The following is a 13,764-nucleotide window of genomic DNA, read 5'->3' as shown; positions in this document are numbered from 1 at the left end:
AAGATCGAAGCGCTAAATATACAATTTCTACTGGAATTATGTTGACAAGATTTTCGCTGGGATTTTAAAACGACGACTATCCAATAGCGAAGAAAAGATCGGTTTTCTTAATATTTGTCAAAAAATCTACGGACGTCTAAACAAAGGTACGGGAAAGTACTAATATTCTCAATTGTTGCTAGAAAAAGATGCTATTGATTTGGATCGCATTCGTGCGTTTGGAAACTCTTAAACGTATAAAAAGGAGAAGTCTACAGCAGGCTTGAAAATCCACAGAATCTCGTCGTAAAAGGGTATTTACCGGTAAAAGACTCGATCGTATTTGTTCGTGGCCGTGTTAACGTTAACGCGTTACTTTCCTTCTCTTGATCACGTGGTTCCAGGTGTCCAAGGTGGACAGTAGAAGGGGAGGAAAAAATGTGGATGAGGATCACTGACGAAGAAGTTTCTTTGCCCAACGACGAGAAGTGAACGTGATACGAGAAAAAGGAAACCGGAAAGTGGTGTGGTCTGTGTATTTTAGTAACGAACATTCTAAGCGAAAAACCTCGCGTTGTACATCCGAACAAAGACGACACACGATTTTTGGCGGCCTACGGAGCTTCGCCTTCAAACACCCTCTGTATTGGGTCATCCTAAAAATAATACTGTTGTTTTTTCTTTTTCTTTTTCTTTTTCTGAGAGTTAAATTTAAAACGAGATGCTAGTTGTTACTATGTGATAGTTTAATAAAATTGGAATAGGAAATTTAGTAGCAAACTGTAAATTTAAATGTAGGCATCCTATATCACTGGCTGTCTCAACGAAACTGCAGCCACTCCGAAAACGTTCCAACCCGCATTTATATTTACGCATTAAACGCGTCGTGACCGAGCTTCCTTCCACGTTTTTCCCTATATATAACGAATTATATCCGTTTCCGACTTCCCTCATTTGAAATGCTAATGGATCTTTTACACGAGGTTTTTCGAGTGCAGCGAATAACATCGTCGCGAACACGTGAACAATGTGTATACATATCGTGTGTTGACAAGTTGCTGACTGGCTATTTTGCGTAAAAACTAACACGTGCCATCGGCTAGTTTATGCAGAACAACTTAGTTCGTGTGGTATAACTTTACTTGCAAGTGAAAAACTCATGCATAACATTAAATATATGCCTTCCAACGGACAAAAAATGCGATAAATTATTTATCCAAAGTAGCAAGATACAAGCGTAGATATGGAAATGTGATAGTTACAAGTTTTAAATAAATCACACGCGCGTTCCATTTTTACCTACTGACATAATGACCCGAGGTTTTAGTATAATTCTAGAAAAATTATTCACACGGTGAATGCAACAGATTCCAATATTGTATCATTCGATACGTTGGATAAAGGTACAAAAAACGAAACATTATCTATGACGAGCGTTTCGTTCCAATTCCACTATGATAACCTCTAGACATTAATTGGAAGGGAAGAAAAAGAGGGAAAAAACGAAAAGAGGCACAAAAATAATTCCTTTACTCTTTCTTTTCGCTATTACCTCCTCTACAGGTAATAATACCCTATTCGCGTCTCGATGTTCGTAGCAATATATTTTCTAAAATTCACTCGAACGGTGAAAAGAATTCTGCTTAGAACTATATTCGGAATGGTGGCGAGAATTCGATGAGCACATGTGCCCTTGTGGCACAGTGTGACCTTAACGTTATAGAGCCGTGCCAGATCACAGACGTATAATCAGACAATTATGCTCATAATAATAGGCCGGAATTCTTCGTAACCGAACCATGTAGAGATATGTAGAGATGCCGACCGAGGGACTATTTACCTAGGAGCCTTATGGGAAAGTTTACAGTCGCCTGGCCGCAAAAACCAGCGTGCAATTTCGCGACGTCGAAACGTCCTTTGGTTATTGTGACCCGTAGGCTCCTCTCGTTCGCGTAAATGCACACGTGAGAATAACTTCAACCGGTTCCCTCGAATATGCTCGACTACCCAGCCTATCGTGTCCAAAATAAATAACCACGTGTAACTTGATAACGTTGAATCTCTTTAATCATTGTGCACGGTGGTAAGGAGCTTGTTTATCCCAGGAGTTTATTTTAGCTATTATATTCGGTAGTTACAGGCATTATTAAGAGGCTAGTAGCGGTTGACATTTATTTTCTCTGATGTTTCTGTGAATAAATATCAATTGACTTACGTATCGACTTTGTCTCGCAGAACCTGGTATTAGAATCACCAAACCGGTCAAAAAGGACGTGATCGGGTTTATAAAGCCCGATACACACACTGCGTGTATGTTGTAATATCCAATGATATTCTGTGACACGTTATAGCGACAGTTTGCGCTGAGCACGTGCGATTAATTCATACGTAACGTCAGAGCGTTCTTTGCAACGGAGAGGTTAGCTCGTTATGGCCACCTCTCTAGCGTGGCCTGGTTTCCATGGAAACGCAGACACGCCGAGCGAGAAGAACGACTTGGAAGTGACGCAGGCGCATGAGATACGCTGATCAGCGTTGGTTACTATGAGCAAGTTCACGTGTGACGCAATTTCTGACGGCAACTTGTCGTCTTGTTCACATCAGAAAAAATGATCGCTGGTACTGCTAGGACGTGAACGTGACGCGTGACGCTTGTACACATCGGGCTTTAACCCTCGTAGAACGGGATTGCGGAAGTAGAGTCGTTTCCAATCTATTACAGAATTCTGTCATTATGTTTCCTGATTTGATCTTAAATTACTGTTAATTTATTTTATGATACATAGGATAAAGAAATTTCAGATATTAAGTAAACAATATTCGTTCTGGGTCTAGGTCAGTGAAGTTAATGCATACGTAAGGTATAGCTTTGCATAGAATAGAGATTTTGAATTTCTTGCGGCTAGAATCGTTTATGATTATTGCCTATTATGTTTTTTAAATGCAAACAACGTGGCATTTGAAACTCTTCTATAAATTTTGTAAATTTACTTGTGAAATTATTTTGACTCTTGGAAAATTAACGATTTCTTTCGCAAGTTAAGGTTATTGACTAGAAATTAGTTAATATTTATTCATTATATCGATCTTAGCCATTATGATCATGATTATGGAGTAATCAGCTGACTTGTAGAATTTGACCTGTTTTATATATACCAAACTTGTTATTTGTATCATATTATGCATGAGATTATTATGCAATTATTAATACTGGTTCCTCATAACCTATAAAATTCATTAATAATATTTGTTCGATTGTGTATATGTACATTGCAAAATACAAATATGGTATTTGTAATATTTTCGTTGCAACAATATTTATATGATTTCAAATATGGACATATAAATGTTAATATTGACTGTTGAGGTGAAAGAATTCCAGTCATAACCAAAAAATACAAAGGTATGCAGTTTTAACAATGCATGTAAATTTGATCGAGAAATCCGATCTTAAAAATGCCGTTTCTAAATTGCATCCATTCCCCAATTTGTTAAACGGAGTTATTATATCTGATTCCACGTTTAAATACACCGCGAGCGTACCAAACAAGGTTGCAAATGTATCGAACGCGCGCGATCGATAGTCGGATGTTTACAAGCTTGCATTAAAACGATGATGGTCGTTTTGTGCGGTCGATAAGCGATATAAGTAAATGCAAACTGTTCCGGTGTAAAAACAAGCGCAATTTAGACACGTATAGAGAGTTGGCGTGTTTATATGAATTTACTTCTATCTCTTGAATCGTTCGTTTCTTTCAAAAAGAGAAGGGAAAAGAAAATGATGAGTTTTCTATAAAAATGTTCTGCCTCGTGGTCCCTTTCTATCCGCATACCGCGAAAGGTATTTTAGAGGTTAGCTTGTAAATGTTTCCGCGAAATTTCGTTCCATATATGAGAGGAGGTCGTGTGGATTAAAAATTAACGAAAATGGGTCATAACCTCTGTGTTATTCAAATTATTGGAATTCATATATGTGCTGTACGAATAATTTAATAAAAACAGGAAAAGAAGGAAAAGAATTGTATGATACGCAACATTGTTTTAGTTCTTTCATGATTATGAATCTATGAATATATGTACATATATCAACTACAAAAATGAAATTTACAGCAGTAAAAAATAGTAATACTTTTTTCATTACATTTTTTATATTTTCTAGATTATCTCATTATTACATATTTTCCTCGGCCGCACGGTATACACAAATAAACTTTTTACAATGTTCACGTTTTACGGTCGTGCTTTTCTTTTTTACACTTCTGTAATTTATTCACAGCGTCTCATTTTCTTCTTACATCTTTTAATATTTAATCAAAAACGCTTGAATGTCTACAAAAAAAGTATCCTTTGATAATTCTGCTCTAGTCCACGAACAAAATAATTACAAAAAAGTAATCGAAACTGTACTGTTCTATACTCGACTGTTAGAGACAAAAGAATATTTAATAATGCACGAATTAATATAACCTAAAAAATTGGATGCAGAATTTTTCTTTAAATATTCATAAAATGTACCTAAATATTCAATGACAGTGTATAATAAATAAATGTAGAGATAATAATATAATAAATTACATATTCACAAAATTTACCTTAATAGAAAGCATACATATAATAAAAATATAATACAATATGAAAAAATATTTATATCAATAAAATAATGTGCAAATTTCATAATACAAAGCTTTGTAGCAAATAACTATGTGGGTTAGGTTTAACTCACAATGTAGTCAAGTATAGCGATACCAATTCGTGTAGTAAATCACATCGAAACCATCGACAAAACTGCCCTTCAGGTTAACAAATCAAAATAGTATATAAAGAAATAAGTATACTGCTAGAGGCGACGAACGTTTCACGGAAAGCGATCGCTAACCATCATTTTTTAACACCGGACCTCTCTATCCATATCTGCTGAATCCACCTGAACATTATTATACTCAAGTGGATTTTAAGAAAATAGAATAATGTAGGGGATTGCGTCAATAGAGTGTATTATTATTACAGAAAATTAGAATGTTTTACGATACAACTAAAATAGTTGTAAGTCGACGCTTTTAATTACAACTGTGGACGCGTGTCGCACATGAAACTGATTTTGCTTGTTATATGAGTATATGGTGCGCGACGTGATTACTCTGGCAAGCTCTGTGCTTCGCTTATGTAGGTCTTGGTCTTTTGTGTGACGTTCTCTTTCGCGCAGAGTAGCGAAGCAGTAAAGAACATGCGAGAAACAGATTAGCAAACGCAAGCCTCTGCATCGCGGTAATTCGGTATAATTTGTTAACCTCTCTGGGAATGGAATTTCCATTTTACGCATGCGTCTGTTTCTTCTTCTTTCACGAGTTCATTCGGTCAAACTGATTTACGTTAAGTAGCTTTTGAAAACTATGTACAGTAAACTTAGTATAGATGCCCGAAAGAAACGAGATACAGTACAAGTTTGTTGTATATACGTATTTCCTAAGTTACAATCTATTCTTGATATACAACGGCTACAAAAAGTATTTGTATTTATTATAGTAATTAAGTCGAAGTATGTTCAGTTTCGTATCATTTAATAGAAATATTGTGAAGATGAAATGTGAAGCCAGATAGAGAAACGCTTCAATGGAAAATAAGAGTACAATGTACAAATACGTTTTGTAGTCACTGTAAATTCATGTTGTGTACGTTAAATTATAATCGTAACTTAACGACCTAGATTTACTAACAGAGTGATAAGACGACCGCTTTAGTATGGTTAAAGAAATGTAGGAGATAAGGTTGCTCTCTTTCAGAGCGTAGACAGCTGTGGTACGTATCGTGACTCGTGACACAGACGGGGTGGATGCATCGGGCGGTGGCTTGTCAACGAGTGTCACGGTACTGTTCTAAAACAGGGCCACTACGCATGCGCAATTCCCCTATCGGCTCGCGTTGTCTCTCTGCGTCCCTCTGCCGTAGTATTACTGTCGTTTCCCCCTCCATCCATCTTCGAGCATCCCCTCTTTCATGCTCTCCTAATCCCCGTGTGCCCTTCGCGCCAGTCGCGTCAGTTGCGTGAGAGCCTTTAACGGGGGAGGTGCTACTTAGCACTTACCGTGCGTGGCACCCTCTCCTCTTCTAATCACTGCCATTAATAGTATATATATATATATGTATATATACACACACATATACATACACACACACACACACATATAGATAAATATATACATATATGTATAATCGAAGGACAAAGTAGAATATATCCGTGGCAACAAGGAAGGAAATGTGATGATGCGTGAACTGTGACACGGAAACAGCGTGCAGTTCGCGAAGATCAACGTAACGTGTTACACGACAGATCGACAGGAATAAAATGTGCCACGGAAAGGGAAAACCGTAAGTGTTCTTGTTTCACGGAAGAAGAGAGCATCGGACCTATCGTTGTGTCCGTTGTTACTAGTGCTCCGCTTCGCGTGGCGAAGCACACGGTCGCGTTTCTTCGCTTCGAACACGCATAGTGTATTCATCGTATCTTTCTTCCTCTCCCACTTTTCTCCTCCTCTGCCTTTCGTCATGTTCGTTTTGTGCATCGACACGTTTACTGGCTGACGCGCATCCGACGGCCTTGTTCTCCTCTGTGTTCTTTTCGCCTCTGTTCGCCTCGGTGTACGTTAAGGAGGATAGCGTAATATGTCGCTATCTGTGTGACGTCGTGACTGAAAGCGACGTCTTGGATCCTATGCACGACTCAAACGCGGAAGTCGGTGAACTTGTACATCTGGTGTCTAGTGTGATATTTCTCGCCTCGATCTCGTTTTCCATTCTATCGAAGAGGATCCTCCTGTGACGCGTGCACGACCTTCCAAGAGCGTACATACGGCGTCTTCCTGGCGCTGATTGAGATTTAAATTCCACGGACCTTGGGCGATTTAAATGGTGAGTGAACCGCTCGCTGACTCGCTGCGTGCATCACTGTGTGTCGTGGTTGGCACGCTTGCACGTAGGTACACTACCGGCCATAAGTATTAGGATCAAGTATTAGGAAAACCACTCGTTACATTCATCGAAAAGCTATCAAATTTTATTATCTAGTATTTTGCATTATACGACACTCTAGCACGTGTGATGCAAAGAACGTAAGAAATTTATAATACAACAAGCACAAGCTAAAACCAACAACAAGCAATTTGTGTTAAATACTGTCCTAGTACTTAATCGGCCGTAGTATATATAGATACAGTGGCTCACGAAAATAGTCGAACACTTTATGATACACATCATGGATAATAGTTTTAAACAAAATGGTCTCGCTGCATATTGTGACTTTATGGTATAGTGAATAATTGACAGCGCAAATATTTTGGCGATGTTTGCGAAATGTATGCTTCCAATAAATATCTTGTAACGTCTATATATTTTTTCGGATCTGATCTTGCCAATATGTTGTGTGTGTTAATGAGATTTCAAAGTGTTCCATATGATATGTACATAAAAAGTTCCTAAGAATATTCGAATATTTCCGTGAGTTACTGTACGTATATGTACGGAAATAGGAAGCGTGTTTTCCTCGACGATACCGACACGGCGTTTGGTCCAAGATTGATCGTCGTATGTGCGTGCATGTGTGCGTGTGTTGTTTAACGGTGCATCGCAAGGCTCTCTGACTCGTTTTCCACCAACGGACGACATATCGGCCTCATTTTATGCTCGGATTAGGAGGCCGAGCATGAAATTTTTGTCGAGTGGTGTACGATCGATGCCTCGGGGACGTTTCGTATACGCCCTCGACTCGTCCTTTGACCCTTAAACGAGCAAGCGCCGTATGCATCGAATATAGAACACTTTCCTTTCCCCAATTTTCTTCTTCTAATAATTTACCTTTACAGATTAACTTAATTAGAATGCGATAGAGACACGGAGAATGTACAATATTCTAAACATTATATAACTATATTTATTGAACTTTCTATTAGTATTAAAACTATTAAAGCTAGATATTAATTCAATTAAAATGTTATAGAGAAGTAGAATAATATATTGACATAAAATTGCGAATACCGTGTAATACCATTTGCTAAAGTTTATATCAACACCAGAATTACCGACTAAGTTTACACTGCGGGAACTAAGATGAAAGATATATGAGAGAATACGCAGTAAACAAAAATAAAGGACATGTAGTATCTTAGAAAAAACTATTCCAATTTCCACAAATATAAGTTTGTAGACTTGTAAAATTTTTTACAAAAATTTCGGAATATTCATCATTCTTCTGATTTCACCATTAAATTTATTTCATCAAGCCATATAACGTTTTATATTTTACATTCTTTTCTTGTATCACATAAGTAGATATATATATATACTATTCAGAGTTGGTCAGGCTTCTTCCTCCTCACCTTGACCCGCATAACTCTTTCTCACGATCGTTGAGTTACTTACCGATCATCGGTACATCGCATTCAAAAGTTCCGATAAATTCCGAACTAAAACTGGCAAAATAAACGATCGTGTACCTGGGTCACGTGTTTATGAGGCATATTGGCGGTCAGTCGCGTTCTTGATTGTTCCAGCGACCTTGATGGGACCTTGATCCCCGTTGAAAGTAAAGCTCTATTTCGCTTGGTATGGCTCGCAAAATAGGACCCGATGAAATCCGTAGAATGGCGTACGTTCGCGTCATGGGAGGCTAGCGAACGTGGAAACAATAACGGCGCGTATTAATCGGCCATAAGCCAGAGTAGGTCAATGCAACAAGTCGCGTAAATGCCAAGCTCGATAATGATAATGCGTGAAAGGTTGAGGAATACCGGTGAGCTGGTAACTGCTATCCGATGTGAATCGTTAGCAACTGAAAAAAAATTAGGTCACTGTGTGCGTGTACATGCGCTGTATCTACGAGTGTACATATGAATGCACACTAATGGGGGAAACCATACCAAGTTCGGCTTAGCTCGACGAATTACGAGTAATTATTCGATTACGATAATAGGATGTAATTAGCTTTGCCTTTGTCGTGAGCTTTCGTTTGTTTTCTCGGATTTCCTTAAGAGCAAAAAAATTGAGGTTATCTTGGTATCGTTATAAGGAAAGCAATCTTTATGCAATTAAACGATGGTACATTGTATTGTACATTTAATTTTTGGAAGCTACAATGCTTGTTTGAGAAATACGAGAATCGGAATATTTAGGTATAATTAGCACTTTAGAATTACAATTAGTACGAAGATTGTTTGTAATCAGCGATACGTGTTATTTGTGGGTTTCGGTAATTGCAAGGTATACGGCAGAATTGTTGTTTACATATTTAACAGTATTTAGACCGAAGATACGATACTCTGTTGAATCAAAGGATCGATCACTCGAAACTATTCCAAAGATCACTTACTTACTAACGTCTTGAACAAATTAAAAAAGAATCAATTTTTTACTTATTCATATTTAACACACCTAACTTGATTATTATATTTATAAACATTTAAGATATGAATTACAATGTAAAGAAAAATATTGAAGTCTGGGTCGAACTACTTTGAAACTTATCTTATTAAAGTTCTAAATAAACTACAAATGACTATAAAAAATTTTTTTATACATATATATATATATTTAGCGTATCTAACTTGAGTATTATATTTACAAACATAAAATATATCTACGTAAAATAATATGAAAATGTCAAACCAGATTATCTCCAATCGGATGCATCTAAATTGCAAAATGTATAAATCACATGATTCATATCCTTCATTTTATTTACCATCTTCTTTGTAGTTATCTTTTCTGTACTTGATAAATCTGTTGCAAGGAACAATTCAATCCGCTTGATAATATCAGCGGGGAAGCGGAATGCGATGAACTTTACGTCGCAATTGCATGACACTCTTTCCATCGCGTTTGAATTACCCGCGTTTACGACTTGGAGCAGCGAGCATTTACGGTTATTACCGCGCCCTTAAAATTGTTCCAGGTGCTTCCCAATCGTGGCCACGACCGAGCCTAACGTACATAAAATCCCGAGATTAATTTTCGTAAGATTGCGTTTCAACCGCTTTTTTGACCTCGATCGGATTTTATCTCGGACTGGTTTCTTTTTTCGCTGCAAATTTTTCTCGTCCGTTAAATCTCGTCTCGAATCTTGTTCTATGCTTCTTTGTTGATGTTACATACGTACATCTGTTCGTGTTTGCTGCAGATTAATGTTTTATGCTTTGAGATAAAGTATCGCACGGTTGGTCGAATTTCTTTTACAAAATCAGTGATCTGAAAAGATAGTAATTTTTAATATCTTTTTGATGAAGAAGTTTCTAAAGGTATGTATCTTATTTGCTGAACTTTTCTTGTTATAATTTTCTATAAAGAAAAATCAAAGTTGTATTTTATAAGATTGCAGTTTTTTCAATCATCTCTTAAATTCTCTTCAGTTATTATAAATATAAATATTCTCGATGGTGGTGTAACACGTGCTTACTGGAAAAAACACTTTTCATAAAAAAAATTTCGTAATATCCATTATATGAAAAGAATTGTTCACAACTGGTTGTCATATTGCAAGACGAGAGGTTATGTAAAACCAAACATTAAAACAAACATTCGTTTTATTATTTCTCAACAAACAAGTTCTATAACTGTTATCGTGTAGAAATTATCCATAACGGATTAGTCATTTTTAAAGTATTGGGTTATGCAACATCCACTTAAAATAAACTACATTCTGAAAACTTTACGGTTAAAAATTTGTCTTTATAGGAAAAACCTAAAGAGTGGAATGAACATGAAACGCGGATTATGTCCAAATTATGAGATTATGTAACGTTCATTTAAAGCTTGAAACAATTTTTAAACTCGTGGAACTGTATCGTTAAAAAAGAATTATGCTTACTGAGGAAATAAGAATAGACGATAAAATACCAGGTTATGTAACATCTAGCTAAAACGAATTTTCAAAACACTTGAAATTCTGCCGCTAAAAGAAACTATATTTGTTTAAAGAAGACCTAAAAAGTATTAGGGATATTCATTTGCAGTGCAATTTACATCCGAAATGCGAGGTTATATATACCCAATACTCACTTGAAATTCATAAAACTTCACCACTAATAAAGATTATTATCATAGAAAACAATAAATTTAAAAACGAATATGAAAAGTCCATTTGGAGTGCAATTTATGAAGAAAGCATTGTCAAATATTTCCAAGCGGCGACACCGGTTCTGTTCGTGGACGAACGTTTTGTCCCTCTAGTGTTGATACGCATATCTGCATGTATATCGCGTTCATTTGTCTGCATACGTCTCTCTTGTGTTTACGTTGCCCACGTACGTCCGTCCCTGGTGTTTAGCGAAAGAGGTGTCGAGTTTCAAAGCAGAGCAAGTCACCGCGACTAACACTGAACAAAACGCGTATACACGTGCATTGTGTGCGTAAAGTCCGTACTATTTCACATACAGAGATAGAGAGAGAGAAAGAGAAATGTGTAACGAACAGAAGGGCGGTGTTGCTATCCGCGTGTACACCGGATGGATGAAAAATGCTTGAAAAGTGGTAAACGCGACGCAGGAAACAGAGGAAGTAGAACGTGTCTTCTCAGGATTAAAAGTAGTGTCTCCAAAGGCACGGTTAGGCATAGAAATGCATCATGCAAAAGGAACTAGCGACAGTGAGCTCGGATTTGTTGCATTATTATGGTAACGTGACTCAGAAACCGCGGTTTAATTGGAACACGGAACAGGCAAGTTTATAGGATACGGTTTATGAGAAGCGTGAATGGTTTTCAAAGATATACTTGTCTACGGAAATGTTGTGCTTGGAAAGAATGTCTACTATAATGAATATTTTAGAATTCTGAGTTTATTATGAAAGAGGTTTTGTTCCTAGAAGTCACTAGATCGTTTTAAGATAAATGTTGTAACGTTGGCTTCAAGATCACGTGCTTTAGATATATTCAGATCTTTTTACACGCTATATTTAACGTTTCTTAACAGAGATACTATTTCTAGGTATTATTACATTATCCGAAAGAAACTAACAGGTTTGAAAGTTTGGTTAGGACGAAGGTAATTTCGTCATTCTAAATGTTAAATTTATTTTGTCGTTGAATTCTGCTTGTAAGGTTTAAAACGCGATATTAAAAAGAGAAAATTTGTTATTAAAATTTCTTCCGGGAGTTTAAGAGCTTAACGTATTGCCAGATAAAAAGGAATTCCAAAAAACGAGGGATGACAATGTATTTAATTTTTTTGAGCGACAGGTACCATCAACTTTTTGCGAAAAAGTAGACTGACGCCTTTAAAAAATGCATTTTCAGCGTCGAAATGATGCTTGCAAGAGATTGAAGTGTTTGTTCTTTTTGTAGAGCCGCTATGGCCAAGAAATTCTGGACAATAAGATACAAAAGAAAGAGTAGGCGAGTCAGCGTAGAATTTAAATTCTTGATCTCACGGTCACTGACCATGGCATTCAGGCAGTGCCACAGTGTTGTTGAACGAGTTGAAGATCAGTGCCCCCTGCTTCCCGGGCCGAGTTCGATGAAAGATCCAACGATCAATGAGTCACTTATGTATTCACGCCAGAAAAAAAAGGTACTGTGGAATTTAATTAACGCGACGCGTCACATCACCGTGATGGGTCTGGTTGGTAAGCAAAATTTTATCTTTTTCCTGAAGAACACTTTAACCGCTATTACAAAAGTGACTTATTATATTACATTAGTGTGTGTAAAACTGTAAACGATATCCTTCGATAATTTTGAAGGAAAATGGTGGCTCGCTATATAGGGTGTCTAACAAGAATCTAGGAGGCTGAAATGATTTCCATGTTTCTGATAGTAGAAAATACATAGAGTAGAATACAAAAGGGATCTGTACAAGTACAATTTGAAGGGATTGCTTTAAACGTATAGTCTTCTAACTAAACTTAGCCATCTAATTATTTTAATATTATGCATTAAAGTGTAAAATTCGTTGACGTATAGAAATTATTGACGTCTTAAATAACGATGAGTTTATATTACATTTCACTCCTCAATATTATTTAATCTATGTTTACAATATTGTGATACTGTACTATATTTTTATATTATATCATTTTTATTACGTAATATGGTACAGTATACAATGTTACGAATATACTTTAAATGATTTTTAATAATCAGGCATATATTGATTTGTTAGTGGAGTATTAATGATTTCATTGTATTCCAGCATTACTCGTAAATTTCTTACAATGCTGCAGATATACGCTATTACAGTACTGAGATAATCAACGCTAGCGTAGGGAATTAGCGTAGAGTGTAGATTTTATAATTTGCCAATCCCCCGTATAATTCGTTGCATAATGTAAACTAACTGTATCTAGGAAACAAGTAGCTTTAAAATGCACATTAATTAAATTAATTAAAATTGCTCCTCCTTTATTAAGGATTTTTTCGTTGCAGTGAAGGGAAATTAAAATTAAGTACAAAGCGAAGTTCAGTATCGTACGATTTAAATAGATGCACATCTAGATTTATACTAATAGCATCATTTAGTATCTATATATCGATTCTTGCATAAAATTCAATTTATGGTTTCAACCGAGTCGCTAATAACCTATTACGATGATTGATGCGAGTGGAACAACAAGCAAGCAAAAATGAGGAATTAATTATCGTTACAACGACCAAATGGTTTATGAACGCGATATGCTTGCCAATGCAAGGTTTTGCTCGTGCTCATTTTCCAAAGAAGAAGTGTTAAAATTGTTGCCACGCAGGTGATTAAACCTGGATCTAAGATAAGATACTTGCAACATACGAACCATAACCCCGGTGTTAAT

General features: G+C 36.4%; 1 protein-coding gene across 3 annotated transcripts in view; it reads left to right on the top strand.

Moving 5' to 3' along the window:
• LOC100646833 (histone demethylase UTY) overlaps window positions 1-13,764 on the top strand; it is a 143,183-nt gene that overhangs the window by 21,939 nt on the left and 107,480 nt on the right. The window contains exons 1-2 of one of the 3 annotated variants that reach the window (XM_048409488.1): window positions 6,030-6,103; window positions 6,196-6,345. The exons of 1 other annotated variant lie outside the window; for it this stretch is intronic. In XM_048409488.1, coding sequence (XP_048265445.1) covers window positions 6,323-6,345 — 23 coding nt within the window. In that variant the 5' untranslated portion in view covers window positions 6,030-6,103; window positions 6,196-6,322. Of the gene's footprint in view, window positions 1-6,029; window positions 6,886-13,764 lie in introns of those variants that run through there. One more of the 3 variants, XM_048409489.1, reaches the window with a different exon arrangement.

This window comes from Bombus terrestris, chromosome 10, assembly GCF_910591885.1.
Source record: "Bombus terrestris chromosome 10, iyBomTerr1.2, whole genome shotgun sequence".
Classification (NCBI taxonomy): Eukaryota; Metazoa; Arthropoda; class Insecta; order Hymenoptera; family Apidae; genus Bombus; species Bombus terrestris.
This window is presented reverse-complemented; position numbering and strand designations above follow the sequence as displayed.